The sequence below is a fragment of the Sus scrofa genome, chromosome 1, assembly GCF_000003025.6.
Source record: "Sus scrofa isolate TJ Tabasco breed Duroc chromosome 1, Sscrofa11.1, whole genome shotgun sequence".
In the NCBI taxonomy this organism is placed as follows: Eukaryota; Metazoa; Chordata; class Mammalia; order Artiodactyla; family Suidae; genus Sus; species Sus scrofa.
The window spans coordinates 219,193,933-219,210,738 of NC_010443.5; the positions used below are offsets into that span (position 1 = coordinate 219,193,933).

The following is a 16,806-nucleotide window of genomic DNA, read 5'->3' on the forward strand; positions in this document are numbered from 1 at the left end:
AAAGTTACTGAACCTGCTAGAGAAGCTGTCAGTATTCATAACTGCTTACTAGAGTCAAACAGCCTAAGACAAGGTACCAATTCTGCTACTAATTCTTACTAGGGCAGCCATTTCTCCTTACTAGGGTGACCCATGCCAGGTGTTGTCCAAATTGACACAATCTCAGAAGAAAGGGGACACTGTGAATTATACCAGGGGGATAAGCATCAGCCAGGACTGTCCAAAGCACAGCAGGTGGCTTGGTCATCCAAGCCAATAGGAAGTCAGGGAGTAGGCAGAGTCTTGGAGTCATCCTCCTCAGATTATATTCTTCCTTGAATCTGTGCCTATACTTTCTACCTGCATTTCCAATTCAAAACGTTCTTATCTAGTGAATATTCTGAAATGGGAAATCAGCTAAAAGCCAACAGTTTGCTGAAAAGATGAAAGGGACCTCTCAAGTCAGGGGTTTAAGCCAGGTACAAGTCTCACGGTTCAGAGTACACTAAAGTAGAGGGCCACTCTGGGTCAGCCTCAGATACTGTAAATGGTGGGGGGTGGTTATGGTCAATTTCTAGAGCTCAAACTGGGATGATGAATTATGATATGAAAAGGATATGAATTATCATCATAATTCATTCCCTTGAATTGTGGAGCCAAGGAAAAAAGAAAGGCCATATTATAGTTCTTAGATTCACACCTATTTCCAAAATCACTGAAAGACTCGAAACTCTAGTATTAATGGTTTAAGCAACATCCAAGGCCCATCTCCTCCTGAGCATGTAGAGAGATGCCAGAGGGTCTGCAGAGTCAGTTACTGTCACTGAACCCGTGATACTCTTCAGAAGTTGCAAAAGAGAGAGTAGGGAATGGTTGTAAAGAGACCTCAGAGGGTTTATTTAATTGTGTGTTTTTTTTTTTTTTTTTCTTGCCACACCCTCAGCATATGGAAGTTCCTGAGCCAGGGATCAAATCCAAGTCACAGTCGTGACCTAGGATGCAGCTGCAGCAATGCCAGATCCTTAACCCACTATGCTGGGCTGGGGATCAAACCCATGAGATTGTAGAGGCAATGCTTGGATCCTTAACTCACTGTCCACAGCAGGAACACTGAGACCTTGTGGATTTAAGAAGTATAAGATGTTACAGGGATAGAAATGATTGGTTGTACTATAAAGTGAACAAGAGATAAACAGGGTCAGAGAGATTGCTAGGGTTCTGGTCTCTCCATCCGCAGCACAGACTGGCAAAGGTAGGATGTCTGAACTGGGCCTTGAGAGATGGACAGACATTTAGATGTGCCACAGGGAAAGAGAACTACCAGTTCTAGACTTAGGGTATCCAAGATACTGATTAATCAGCTCAGCCTAACACTTGTAGAAGAATGAGTTACTAGGATTGATAGAACATGGCTTGTGGAATCCAAGCTGAGGCTAAATATACCAGTTGACATGCTTGAAAGAAAAGGCCCTGCTGAAAGAGTAACCAAGATTAATATCGAGAGGTTGGACAAGAAAAATAGGAAATGGCTTCAGAAGTTTTAAATAATTGTATAGCTTTCCCTTCTATGGAGGAACATCTCAAAATAAGCATTGAGAGCTTTCCTGAGCAAATCCCCCACTTCTTTCCCTAGCTTCATACCTGGGGGGCAGAGACAAATTCTGGCCAAGAATATATTTATTTTTCCACTTTGCGTGATCTTTTTTTTGTTTGTTTCTATGTAATTATCAGTCTCTTGCTTCGATATACAGTTCTTATTAGCACAGGAATCTGGGAATTTTTTTTTCTTTTTCTTTTTCGGGCCGCACCTGCAGCATATGGAAGTTTCCAGGTAGGGGTCTATGTCACTGACACAGCAATGCCAGATCCCAGTCGCATCTGTGACCTATGCCGCAGCTCACAGCAACACAGGATCTTAACCCACTGATAGAGGCCAGGAATTGAACCTGAATCCTCATGGATATTAGTCAGGTTCATTTCCCCTGAGCCATGACAGAACTCCCAAAAAGTCTGAATCTTTTTTTTTTTTTTGGCTTTTTAGGGCTGCACCCGAGGCATATGGAGGTTCCCAGGCTAGGGGTTGAACTGGAGCTACAGTCACCAGCCTACACCACAACAACAGCAAATCGGGCTCTGTAACCCACTTAGCAAGGCCAGGGATGGAACCTGTGATCTCATGGATACTAGTCAGATTTGTTTCCACTGAGCCACAACAGGAATGATTTTTATATGTATATGATCAAACCTTCCTATTACATAGCTAGATTTATTTATACAGAGACTATTTTAGGAAACGCCACTGATGACCCTCACATGACCCAGGTTAATTTCTACTGAGGTAGTCATGTGGTAAAATAAGACTTCAAAATTCAAAACCTGGAAAGAATAATTACGCTCTAGGAAAAAAAATGGGTTTTGCCAAATATATAGTTTAGAATAGAAAGAATTGCTTCTCACACCAGGAGAACAGGGTAAGAGTGAGGTCCTTTAGTGAGAAAGTCAGTGAGAGGATTATATTACCCAAATAATCCAGAAAGAGCATGAACTCAATGTCTTATAGAGCAGATTAAAATCTTCATGTTAGAATGCAAATGATGTAAAAGTGTCAAATGGAGAACTATTCTTGGTCCTGAGACTGGAGATGAGTTTCTTCCTTGAGACTGCAGAATGGACTTCCTCTGCTTCCAAATGAGCTGCTAATTTATATATTCGCATGCAGATACCCATGGCATTGCTCTGAGAGCTCAACATAGGACAGTCTGCCAGGATGTGTATGCTTGAGCATTTCAGTAATGATGCATGAAGAAGTAGGTAAGGGCATAACAAGACAGCCATTGATGAAATCTACATTAACTTCTATTTTTCTTCTGTATTTTTAGTCTGTATAGTGGACATTTTCATCTTTTAAAAGGCAAATGACAATGTTATCACCAAAATCATGTTCAACTTTGTTTCAGGATTTTTACAATGCACAACAAAGGGAACATAAAGCATATCTCAGCATGGATTCAGGGTACCTAAATGCCTTTTTTTTTTTGCTTTTTAGGGCTGGACCTGTAGCATATGGAAGTTCTTGGGCTAGGGGTCAAACTGGAGCTGCAGCTGTCGGCCTACACCACAGCCATAGCAAGGCAGGATCCAAGCTGTGTCCTCAAGCTACACCACAGCTCATGGCAACACTATATCCTTAACCCACTGAGCGAGGCCAAGGACTGATCTGGCACCATCATGGATACTAGTCAGGTTTGTTTCCGCTGATCCACAATGGGAACTCCATAAAGGACATCTTGACATGTAGTTCTCAGCTGCCCTGGCTTGATGGGAGGTTACAGAGATTGCATAAGTGGTCATTTCTCACAGTAATCTTTTGACAGATGCTGATCTATAGGTATGATGGCCCATTCCTATTTTCTTGGGGGAGAGATTATTTTCTATCCTGCCTAATGCTTTTGAATTAGCATGTACTGGGAATAGAAAAAGAATCTTTATCTGATCTTTGATCTGAGCTGGTTTATCAGGTCTATGCCAGGAGTTAATTAATCCCTGAAACTGTAGGATATTTCTTACTGTCTATGACTTTCTTTTTCGGGATCAGGACCACTTGAGACTTAAAAAAAGAAAGTCTGTCCTAAGTAACCTTCTGTCTGTCTCTATTCTTGGTCCTCCCCTTCCTTCCCCTAGCTTCCTATACCAAATGTTTGCTTGATCTAAGGTCAACCAGGTCCTGTCATTTGAAAGGAACTCCACTTTGTCTTCAAAGTTCCATACTCACATTGATAACCTCATGTCAAACACTCAATCATACTTCTCTAGACCAGGAAATATCAAATCTTTGGTGCAAAGCAATTCCTAGGAATGGATTCTGTTTTTAGAATCTGGATACATTTGTAGAAACTAAGATGACATCAGCATCTTGCAATAAAGTGCCTAGGTCCTCAGGAGGTGGCAGGGGAGACTGTCAAACTCCGTACTCACCACAGTTCTTTTCGTCACTGCCATCAGCACAGTCTTCATCCCCATCGCATTTCCACAACAGCGTGATACAGCGGCCATTTGTGCACTGGAATTGGGAAGGCTCACATTTGGCTTTTCTTCCTAAAATTAGGAGGGAACACTCAGCTAAGCTGGGATACAAGGATGGCTGTTAGCAATGCTAGTGACCTGAAACCCGCGGATGGGAGTCCTGCTAGAGGGACAGCTAAGGACTCTGCAGGCTGTAACACTGTAGTGGCCAGAGCTAGATGGGCTTTGGGGCAATGGCTGAGGGTAACTGAGTTCTTAGCTGAGCACACGCCATCCTGACAAGACTATATTTCACAGTCTCTCCTGCAGGAGGCAGAGCTATGGGACTAAGTTCTGGCTAATGGGATGTAAGCAGAAACAACTTCTGGGAGATATCCTCAAAGGGACAGAGGACCCAGTTTGCTTAAATTTCTTCCTTTCTTATTCCTGAAAACTGGGCATGGTGGCTGGAATACTGATCTTGGGCCAATGGAGCCAGACCAAGATAGAAGGAATACAGATTGCCCAGAACCTGTAGGGTGGGGGAAGGGGTTCATCTGCCTCTGGACTCGTTTCTCTTATTTGTTTACATCACTTTTGTAGCTATAATCAAGCGGCCAAATCCTAATCATGTCATAGCATTTCTTGTCCACGTTCTACACTGTTATTCATGAATGATGCTTCCATTACAAAGTATAAAGAGGATGTAGAAGAGGTAGTAAGGAGAGGAGAGAAAGAGAGCTTTAATTCATGGTTCCTCGTTTTAGAACTTAAGATCTAATTGGAAAAAGACCTGTTTACAAAATGACTCCAAGATAAGATAAGAAGCATGCAGAAAGTGCAGTTAAGAGGTAAAGGCAGGTCATTTTTAACTTTGTGATGGGAGAAAAGCAAAGCAAGGTAGAGCCACAGGCCTGCATTCGATTTCTCCAAACCTCCGTTTTCCTGTGCTCAGTCTAGGAATATTTAATTCGCACAATGGCATGAATAAATACTTATAAGGCACTTAGATGTTTTGGCCTGGCATGGGACAGCTGACATTCAGGTGATTCCGATCATTAGCAGATAAAAAAAGAGGGGGATGTCATTTCTTTGAGATGAAAGGCAAAGAACTGGTTGCTTGATGCATCTATATGGCAAATCTGGAGAAAACCAGCAGAACCATGTAGTTCATGCAATTCCTTAGGGAAGCCCTCCAAGCAGAAAGCCTTGTGATTTCCTGAACCTTTCAGCATCTGCAGCTGTGGCATGCAGGCACAAGAACCGATGCTACAGTGACAAGTACAGACTGGAACTCTTGTGTTATGTACACAATGCTCTAGTTGGCCTCCCTACTATCAGCTCCTCCCTACTGCCTGGGAGCATTCTATGCTTGGTGGCTAATTCCCACGGAGATTAAAATTTGGTCCTGGTTTACCATACGGGTGTGTGGTTACTTTCTTAGATACTAAACATATTTGTTTAAAAACTCTATGCACCGCTCTGCCCCCAAGAATCTAGTCAAACTAGGACCCAGATACAAAGGCATATGAGTCAATGGCCCTTCCTACCTATATTTCATATGGTGCATTAAATCCACAAATATTTTATTGAGCACAAGTTACCAGGGATGTAGAAGGAGTAACAAGGGGAAGGTAGAGGTTGTTGTCCTGAAGCACCGCTTGCTGGTTTTTATGCTGCTGAACCAATTAGGAAGTACCTGGCTGCCTCCCACTCTCCCCCCTTTTATCACTGTGGTCTCAATATTCTCAAAGCTGGAGGTATCCCTTCCAGGGCTCGCTGGCTGTGGCTCTTTATTCCCACTAACTCTGAGGGCTGAGGGAGTGCTAAGAATCTACTCTGAGTGCTTTACTTGAAAAGTAGAAAAAAAAACCCATTTGTAGTCAGAGAACAGAAATATATACATACTTGGAAAATAAAGTCAGGTTGCAACTAGAATACCCTGGAGACTGAAAAGCTTTGCATTTTTTTTTTTTTAATTTAAGGTTTTAGTTACCAAAGGAAGTTCTGTCAAAAGGAGACAAAAACACTGCTGTTAATATCTATGCTCAGAAAGGTAGCCATATAATCAGACTTGGACAGGGACTTAAAAAGGTAGGTGTCAGATGATGATTTTTCTATTTCGGGGTTAGGTACCTTGCAGATCTCTTTAAAAATGAGTTTTGAAGCTATAGATTTTATAGACATTCACACTGAGCCTGGGATTAAATATAGCATGCAATAGCCTAATGCTGGTAGAGTCCTCTAGCACCTTAAAGAGGGTTTCTAAACGTAACTAACATATAAGCAATCAATAAATTATAAAATTCTAGTGCTCCTTCAAGAGTTGATGTTGAGCACGCTTAGGACAGATTCTAGTATCTTATGACAAAAAGGAGTTTAGTTTCTACCTTTTCTTATCTCATATGTTTCCATTTAACCCAAGCTTCTGGTCATAAAGCTGTGTTTTACCATGACACACACACAGTTTTCATTAAGAAGGGGGAACAATAGGGTTTGCAGTAGAGTATGCTGCTAACTAGCCATCCCTGCTTGTTTGAAAGAGGAGCAGGGTGGGAGGATTGGGTGGGGTAATGCTAGCTGAATTTATAAAGGACCTTTTCTTTTTAAAAAAAAAAATTAAAAAAAATTTTATTGACGTCTATAGTTGGCTTACAATGTTGTGTTAATTTCTGCTGTACAGCAAAGAGGCTCAGTTATACATATATATTCTTTTTCATATTCTTTTCCATTATGATTTATCTCAGGATATTGAATATAGTTCATTGTGCTATAAACAACAAGTAGGACCTTGTTGTTTATCCCTTCCATACATAATAGTCTGCATCTACTAACCCCAAGCTCCCAGTTCATCCCTCCCCTACTCCCCTCTCCCTTGGCAACCACAAGTCTGTTCTCTATGTCTGTGAGTCTGTTTCTGTTTCATAGATATATTCATTTGTGCTATATTTTAGATTCCACATATGTGATATTATATAGCATTTCTTTGACTTATTTCCCTTAATATGATAATCTCTAGTCCATCTATGTTGCTGCAAATGGCATTATTTCATTCTTTTTAAATGGCTAATATTCCATTGTGTGTGTGTGTGTATTGGTTATTGTGAACAGTGCTTCCATGTCTTGGTTATTGTGAACAGTGCTGTTACAGACATGGAGGTGCATGCGTCTTTTCAAACTAGTTTTGTCTGGGTATATGCTAAAGGACTTTTTCTTTAAAGATAGGTGAAGAAAGACTGTAAGCTCTATGGCTGTACCTTGGTTTCTTAAATTTTCTAAGCACTTTGTTTTGGGAGATTGCTCCTGGGCAGAAAGGAAGGGCTCCCTAGTTCTGTTTCACTGGCTGCACTGTGCAGAGCAGGGGGAACTCAGCCACCTGACTGCAGCATGGGTGGTTTCTACCCAAGTTTCAAGAAGATTCTCCATCTCCACCTGTGGTATCCATCTGGGAATACTGCTATATGAAGCTCCAGGAGAACTGTAAGCACCACATGAGTTAAGAAGCTTTCAGTCTGCAAAGCTTTGGGGGATTACAGGATTGTGGGCCTGTAGTCTATTTTCATCCATGACAGTTAAGTCCCAAGTGCAGTATTATATTTTCATAAAGGGAACAGAGTGAGCTTGAAATCATCTATACCCAAGGTTCTTTTAATGCTCAGGCTAAGCTAAAGCCAATGATGCCACAAAAATAATTTAGGAGTAGAAGTGCCAGGCATCCTATATCCTGGGGTCTGTCTGCTTAGAAATGTGAAAAGTCAATGTGATTTTTAGCAGGTTTCTCATAGTCATGGGGTTCACAGAAATGCCTTGGTAGCAGAGAGGTGGCTAAAGTCAGGGAAAAGCTATGACCACAGGGAACCTGGGTGTTCTGCCTCGGTTTCAATCAATATTTCCTGTAAACACTGGAGTTTTGTGGAAGAATTTGAAACGGGTTCTGTAGCTTTAAGAAGTAAAACGGCTGCAAGAGATCTGGATTTCCTGTTAGCTCTCATACTTAGGATCAATATCTCTGCTCCTTTGGGTCAGGGGGTTGGAAGTCATGTGAACCGTGGCTATTTACATCTGTGATGATGGGAGGAAGTGCAGAAGAATTCCTAATTCTGTCGCTTTCATAGCTGACAGCAGACTCTGCAAACTTAATTCAAGGCACCCATGTCCCAGGAGCCTTGCTTACCTAATAGTTAACGTCGCTACCCAGACATGTTGGCTGTTCACTGGCTCCAAGAAACTCAGGGGGTTTAATGCATTTAGAAGATGTGGTCTAAGTATCCCTGCAAGGGTTAATATGGGAGAACAATAGATAAGCTTTGGTTGAAAACTGCACAGACCTTACAGGAAATACCAAGCCTTCCAGGTGGGCTACAAAAAGGGGCACCTTGGCAGGTGAGCTCCTACTGTGACTGCCCAGAGTAAGGAGCTGTTCCGGAGTATCAGGCTCAGGCATGAACTTCCACCTGTACCGAGGGGCTCTGGCTGCCAGGCGGCCGACCCAGCAGGGCTGAACGTTCACATCTCTCACGGCCCTCCCAAGGCTTGAGCATATGGGTGTTATCTCCTGGAATTTCTTCAGTCCATTTGTTTTGGCACTTCTGGGGCTGCCAAGGGCATTTATTTTTAGTCAGCTCCCTTCAACCGCTTGCCACTTGAACGCCAATCTTTCTATTCATAGGCTAAATCTCATTTTAGGACATGGAGATTTCCAAATCAGCAAAGACATTTTCCTACAAGGCAAGGGGGTTAGTAAGAGGGCCTTGAGCTGTGTTCTGGCCTTAAAGGCTGCCTCTGCGGCCCTGGAAGAACCAGACAGGGACCAACTACAAACTTGGAAAGACTTAGGTGAATACTCATGATCCACTGCAATCAGTGAATCCTATAGTTCGAATTGTCGAACAGCTTTTCTATTTACATCCGACTGAGATGATCTTAAGAATCATGGATAAATAATTTCTTTTTGTTTTATTGTTAGCCAAACACTTCTCTAAGACTTCAGTCTCTTAATTGATTTCATTCTCAATCCCACATGGTCAGGCTGGCTGTTCCCGTTTTCCGTATCAGGGAACCTGTTTGGAGAAGCAAAGGACAGCCCTTGCCCAAGATCACCCTGGACAGAATTAGAATTTGAACCCGGGCAGTGTGGCTCCAGACACTGAGTGACTGAGCTTGCATACCAACTAGAGCACCTAACTCAGGACCACTTCCTTTCAGAATATTCTACTGACTTGAGATTTGGGCAGTAGTGTCACTTTAATCCAGAATTAGGTATGATGACTTGTGAGGGTGACACAAGCCTAACAGCCTTCTTGTTGAGAAAGAGCTCTCCCTCCCTTCCCAATTTTGATTTTTAAAAAATGCTGCCTCAGTGTCCCTGGCAGGTCTTTTCCTAGAAGGAATGTAGTGCTGGGTTTTCTTGTTTAGAAAGAGCAAAGGCCCTCCTGATATATTGGAAAGTTATTCGTTCTGTGGGTTGTACAAGTCAGTGGTTCTCTAGCTCTGATTTGCTTGGAATCCCCTGAAGGACTTGTACAAACACAACGCCGCCCCTTCACCAGAGATTCAGGTTATATAGGTCTAGGATGGGGCCCAAGTTTGCATTTCTAATGAGTTCCCAGAGGATGCTGGTTCCCTGCTGGTGCCTGACCACACTTTGGAACCACTGCAGGAAGATTAGGTACAAGACTCAGAGTTGGACTATACAGTACTCATCTCCAAAAGCCCTCATGTACATCTCTGGATGGACATAAGTGACAACTGCCAATCTCACAACAGATAGGATAACAACCTAGGGTGAAGTCTTTGTGCCTGATAGGGAAAATCTATCTAGATACCGTAGTGGGCATGCATTGTGAAGGTAAAGACTTTCTTCTAAAACACGCCCCTCCCCTCCTTACATGCCTGATCTTGGATAGACTCATCCCTGACTCTCAGCGAGTAGTCAAGTTACAGGTTCAGATTCTTCTTCCCTGACATTTTGCCATCAATCTCTGGGTGGGTCCAGGCCCTCCTCCCTCACTTGATCTAAATTTGTCTCCTGCTCCTCTGCCTCTGGGCTGCCACGTTCTCTCTCCAAATCAAGAAGGTGATTCAGGCAGCTGAGCAGGGCCCGAAGTGCCAGGAATGGTCCCGCTTGCAGGCTTCTCACTGGCTCTAGGACTAAGTCTACTTCCCTACCCATTTCCCCTGACTTTTTCCTACCACTTATGCTACCCCGAGGGGTCCTGCTCACCTCCCAGGTCTTATCCCTCACGGACGCTTCATCTTGGTTTCTTTGCTCGAATTACCCTTGTTCACTGATTGACCAGGGGTGGGCTCAAATGTCACTCCTTGAAGAAGAGGCCCTTGGTTCTGTTTTTAACCAAAGAGGTGTGTCTGTGTGCTCTCTCACTTTCTCCTGAGCCTGTCACATGGCTGTCACATATACTGAGATGTGCTTAGCCTCCTGTTTCCATCTCTACAAAAGAAGCTCCCCTAAGGCAGGGCCTGGAATGTGTCCTTGTACCTTGGGACCTAGTGTCTGGCATCTAATGATTCCTCAGGCACTAGTGAGTATTCCTGGACACGTCCGTTGATTTATTAGTTCAATAAAGCTGGTCTGAACTACAGACTTTCTTTTTTTCAAAGCATTCTTCCCAGGTTTCCTGAACTTGAAACCAAGTGTGAGCAGTTGTTTCAAGAGCTAGAATACTTTGAGAGACTCTTTGGTTACAAAGGCCACTGTTCCTTACACCTATGAGAGTACTTTCACCTCATCTTCATGATATTTTATCATTTAAAGACAGTGCACTTTCCCACACTTATCTGTCAGAATGAGTGTGTCTGTGTGAGTATGTTGGCCTCATTTCCACATGAGGAAAGAGATTCTGGCATGCAGGCAAATCAGCAGCAACTCACTGGGAAAGTTAGAAATGTCATGGATTTTACCTCTGACAGGTTTTGGCACTCTTTGGTCATGCTGGCAGCCATCCATCATGGAGTGAATCTTTTTTTTTTTTTTTAAAGAATTTTTTAAAGTTGTTGCCATTATAGTTAATTTACAGTGTTCTGTCAATTTCTACTGTGCAGCAAAGTGACCAATCACACACATACACATATATATATATTCTTTTTCTCACATTATCCTCCATCATGTTCCATCACAATGTGGGGCAAATCTGCTATCAGCCTCTTTTATGATTAAGTCTTAACCACTGAGTCTGCTTGCTCCCACCTATTCCAGGCTGTCTTGGGATCATTGATTTCCTAGTTTGACTTGCTTGTGAGGCTAAATGCCATGAAGGAAGGGACCAACTCCCTGGTCCCTTTGTCTCCTTGTCTGGTGCTGTACGACATATGATTGGTGCTCAGTAAGTGAGGTCAAGTGGTTGTGAGTAGACGTACAAAGAAGGCCAGCATCAATCTACCACTTGCTTAGTGAACCTACAGATCAGTTAATAACTCAGATCTTGGGAAGGTGTCTTAGGAAAACTAAAGATTAGAGGCAGCCTCTAAGACAAGACCTTATTTTCTTATAGTATCTGGGGGAAATATTATAACACATGACATAACTTGCCAATGTTGTCTATCACTGAGATTTTTTATCACCTCCCCTGCTTGGCAAGTTGCAAGCCCCATGTGATACCTCACCCCATCCCCTACCACAGATACCACATCTAGATACAGAAAGGCAACCAGGCAGCAGGGCCAACCCAGATAACCCAAGTGGGTAGCAAGATCAACCACGCTAGCCAGTGGTCCCAGCTTATAGTTTCTGCCCCCAAAGTTCTCTCTTACATACAAGGCTGCTGCTCCACCTATCCATGCAGCATCTCAAAGCAAAGATAAAGCCGTATCTAGCAGAAACTCTGTGTGTACACTCACAACCCCCTGCAGGAATTCTCTTGTTAACTGAGAGCTCCCAAATAGTCAACAGGCCCAAACTTTTCTAGGAAACTTCAGGTGATGGGAAAAGAGTACTAATTTTAAGGTGCCACCTGCCCATCTTGTTTAGTCCCTATAGTGTGTCTAGTATATTTACCTAGGTGGTGTTAACAGTGTTTATAATTTTTATTGCAAACCAGAACTTAGCAAAGAGACTCCAATTCAGACTGAAAAAAATGCACAGACTGAAACTGAGATCATTTTCACTTATAAAGCCAGACTTCCCTTCATACTCTGCCTTCAAGTTCTATGGAAAGCTATCAGTTCCTAGCCAACAACTCTTGCTGGGCCAAACACCTGCCCCTGGACCACTTATTTCAGCTCAACAGGTACATCTCACCCATCATCTCTGCCCAAGGGAGCCTTGGACTCAGCCTTGAAAGCAGTCTTCGTGCTGTGGCCTAAGCACAGATGAAAACAGACTAAGCAATTATGAGTCTATCAGCTGACTCTCTAGAAAACAGCTGTATTAGCCCATCCAGAGAAGCTCTTCTAAGGCAGGGAAATTTCTCATAAGCTTCATCACAGACCCTGTCATCATCCTTTGAGGCATTTAATTTTTTATAGGCCACTACTATGTGAAGGTGGCTTTTCAAAGAAAGGTCAGTATCCAAAGTAAATTTAATTATGACTTGAAATCTCATGTAAGTGACTGCCTGAATTTGATCATTATTCTATCTACTGAGAAGGATGACTTTATTCACATTCTTGAAAAAAAGAGTCTAAATAGTTAATATCTGTTATCTGTATTTCTATGCTATGCTCCGTCTTCTGGTCTCTGGATCAAAACACGAAGCCATACAGCTGGGGCTCTCTATTCCCTTGATCTACTAAACCAGGTTTTACTTGTTAAGTCTTAACAAGTTTGACACTCCTGGAATAGAAGGGGCTTGTGACTATTTTTCACCATTTCAAGAATTGCAACAAAACCACTCAAGTGAAAATGAGTTTATGGTTATCCAGTTTTTAAAAAGGCAGAAACATTTCTTTTGAGCATGGGGGACGCGATCATGAAAATATGCAGTGTTGTATACTAAAAAGTCTTAACATTTGGCAGCTCTACTGAACTTGACCTTGATATATGCTTTAGATATCTGGGGATTCAAACAATACAAGCAAAGACTCAAAATGACACAGGGCAGGTATAGAGTTGAATGTTGTGTGAAGTGGGCAATGGGGGTGACTTGGCGAGCCATGCTGCTTCAGACTGCCAGCAGCTGTCACCGAGGCCTGAGGAGCAACCCTCCTTTAAAGAGTCCCTGCTCACATGCTCATCCTTTGATCTAGATGAGGATTATGATCATTGTCACATCTTTTCTGCGGCCTATCTAGAAAAGCCAGGCTTATTTTTTCTCCACCCTCCAGTCTCCCTTGCCTCCAGGTAGTGCCAATTTCACCAACCCACTTCCCACACTAGGAGAAGTTTTGTCTACTTTTTTGCTGGTTGTTAGCCACATTTGAATAGCTCTCACAAAACCTTGGTTCTTCTAGGCCCTGGCCTTAATGAATATACGGTACCCCAGATCCTAATCGTGATGATTTAGGTTGGAGGAAAATGCCCAAGAACGTCTAGAGATTTTTTTTTTTTACCATCAGGTATACTCCACTATTGAATTGTAACTTCTCGTTAGCCTAATTTAACTTCCTTGCTAGCATCCTAAAGAACACCTGCCCTGTCCTAGAGGATTTTAGACCAGCATTTTTATGGGCTTCTGTTATCTGCTGTTCATGGCACTTCATTCACGAACTAGAGAAGAAAAACCATGCTCGCCTACCTAATACAAGGTGAACATATGGCTTCAACTAACTTACTTCTACAATTTAGATGCATTCCTAGTATTCTATAGGACAAAGACATCCCCAATGGAAAGTTATATGTTAAATTAAAAGAATATAAAAAAAATTTTAACAGAAAAAATTTTAACAGGAAAAAAAAAGAATATGAAGAGAACACACAGCAAAAAAAAAAAAAAAAAAAAAAAAATCCTTTCTCCTTTTTTCCTGCACAATGATCAGTAGTTTCTGGTATATCTTAGTCTTCTGAAATGATATGAAAGGTGTAATGCAAGTCAGGGCACTAGTCTGAGAAATCGCTTAATAAGTTAGTACTGCTCATCCATTAATGATTAATGTTAGCGTCTGAAAACTTTCCTAAGCAGGGATACTCCAAGTTCTCAGTTTTGTTACACATCACAGGCCATCTTTGCTACGCACGCGCCCTTTTCAAGGCGCACAGGCAGGGGAAAGCATTTGAGAGAACAGTCCATTGGAGCCTGTCCGTTTTTTATGTTCCCTTAAAGATAACATTTCTCAGGCTGCTAAATTATGAGTCTGGGAGCCATGTGACCAACCGAAACGTGATCGGGCGGCCAGCCAATCGCAGAGCGCAGAAAAGCCCGTCCCAGCTTCTCACGCTCCGGACAACTGGCATCTAAGGGCAAGGGGCTTTCGGAGGCTCAAGTCCCCAAGTATTGCTTGAGAGGCTGCCTGGACGCTTTAAAGTTCGCTCTCACTTCAGAAGACACGTGACTGCAGGCAGGCAGGCAGGCAGGCCTCCAACGCCACTGGGGACACAAGAGCTAGGGTCTCTGGAATGGGTACATAGGACGGGGCAGTTTGCCAATTCCCCAGACCTGGCGAGCCAGCCCCTCAGTGTCCTTTCCAGGTCAATTCAGAGACTCGCCAGGATCCTCACGGAATCTTCTGAGAAGGGCTTCCTGTCGCCTGCCTGGGAAAGTTGTGCGGCCCCAAGTGGGAGAGTGGCTGAGCACAGGGCTCCCAGGCCCAGTGCGGCAGACCCTGGGGACCTGACAGTAGTCACCACCGCCCTCCCCAACAAACTACAGTCACACACCAGCTCTCCCAGTTCTCGCGCTGCTCCCTTTGATGTATTGTTTAGAATGAAGGCTAATTACAGTCACTAGATTAGGACTCGATTCCTCTCGAGGAAATCTCACCGGGAACGAGGCTCAGCAAACTAACCTGATTAAGTCTTCTTTCCACTCCCCTCCCTCGTTCTGCTATCTTGGAGACCCGAGAGGTTTATAAACGCGGCCCAGAGAGTGGAAAGGGGAGAGGGGAGAACTATCTAGAGCTGGGGGAGGGAGTCCTATTTCAAGCCTCACTAGTCATCTAACCCGCACTCCAGAGAGACGGCCCGGCGCCTGGGGAGTCGCAGTCCGGGTGCGCAGGCTGCGCACTTCTCGACGCTCGGCGGAGACTCCCCGCAGCAGCCCACAGATCGCGCGCCCTCTCACCACCGAGGGAGACCCTAGCCCCGGCCGGCACCCAGCGCCCAGCGTTCTCGCAGGCGCCCATCCTCATCCACCGCCCCCTCCCACCCTCGCTTAAGTCGGAGGAGCGCGCCGGGAGCTGCCGCGCACGTCTCGGCCCACCCGGCCCTCTGCCTCCTTCCTAACACTCCGCCTGGCAGAGGAGACAGAACCATTGTTCAATGGCTCAGAAGCCCACATTCCCCATCCCCGGCCCAGCAGGGTGAAAAATGAGGCAAAGCAGTGGCCTTGGGGGAGGGAGTGTAGGGGAATGAAGATAGTTCGGGCCAGGCTTTAGGACACCCCAAACCCCACTGTCCCCCCAGCCCGGCTCCCGGTAGCCGAGGTGCTGACAGTCAGCTCAGAGGCGCCACCAGGGTGGGGAGAGAAAGAAGGCGACGAGAGCGGAGAGGCGCCTCCTAGGAGGGGGGGTGGGCAAAAGGAGACCCGCTCCTCGGCGGGGGGGGGGCCCCCAGCACCTCGGCTGGGTCTGGGCAGCCCGCGGAGGGGCGCGTCCTCACTCACCCGCTCCAGTGGCGCCGCTTTCTCGGGGCGCCAAGCACAGCACGAGCAGCAGCCAGAGCGCCCAGCGCGCGGACGTGCCCATGGTGCCCGCCTGGATGGTGGTGCCGCCGCCGCCGCTCGCTCCGCACAACAAGTTACCAGCCCTTCGGAAAGGAGGAAGGAGGTGGGGGCGGGGAGGGAGGAGGGGGAGGGGGAGGAGGGGAAGGAGTTAGAAGGGGGTAAAGGGAGCAGGGAAGAAGAGGGCACCCCCTCCCCTACAACTTGCACAATCTCCTCCCCACCCACCAACCCACCCACCCACCTCCCCCGGCTGCAGCGGCTGTGCAAGCCGAGCCCGCGGGCAGAAAATAATGCAGGCGCTGCAGAGGAGGGGAGGGAAGAGGAGGGGAGAAAGGGAGAGGGGGTGGGGAGGAGGGCCGAGAAGACAGAAGAGAGAGAAGCCGACCGCGGAGCACCCACACTGGCGGCTGCTGGAGCGCGGGGTGAGGAGCGAGGAGGGGGCAGGAGGGGGAGTGGTCAGCGGGGCGCGGGCGGCGGCGGCGGGGGTAGGGGCGGGCGCGGCGGCCTCAGCCCTCCTTCGCACTCTACGAGCTCCTCTTAAAAGCTCGGGGTGGCCAGGTGTCTGCTCTGGGGGGTGTGAGAGTATGTGCTGGAGCGTGAGTGGCCGTGGCCGTGGCCGTGGCCGCCGCTGCCGCCGGGACTGCTCCTGAGATCCGGCTGCTCAGCGCGTCCGCCCGGGGCTCACGGGGGCCCGGGGCGGTCGCTGGTTGGCTCGCGCGCCGCCCTCGCCTCCAATCCCCGGTGCCTGCCCTAATTTCCTGATCCCGGGAACCTGCCGCCGCAGCAGCTGTGCGCTCCCTACAGTCATTACAGTACCTTCCCGGCAGTCGCCAACAGTAAATGCAGCAGCAGCAGCAGCAGCAGCAGTTAGCACTGATGCAACCACTGAGGCTATTGCCACCGCCTTCCCCCTAACGGGGCTTACAGCCCGGGCGGGGGGGTGGGGGACTTGCAGCTTTCAGGGGCAACAAGCATCTCTCTACCACCCTCTCCTGCGCCCCAAAGAACGGCTGCTATTATGAGGCTGGTAGGTAGCTTCTTCCTTGGGCCTCCT

General features: G+C 45.8%; 1 protein-coding gene across 8 annotated transcripts in view; it reads right to left on the minus strand.

The window, feature by feature from the left end:
• Positions 1-16,400, minus strand: part of VLDLR (very low density lipoprotein receptor) — a 31,832-nt gene extending 15,432 nt beyond the window's left edge. For 4 of the 8 annotated variants that reach the window (XM_021084264.1, XM_021084251.1, XM_021084269.1 and 1 more), the window contains exons 1-2: positions 15,693-16,392; positions 3,955-4,074 (exon numbers count right to left, since the gene is read on the minus strand). In XM_021084264.1, coding sequence (XP_020939923.1) covers positions 3,955-4,074; positions 15,693-15,774 — 202 coding nt within the window. In that variant the 5' untranslated portion in view covers positions 15,775-16,392. 8 annotated transcript variants of the gene reach the window in all.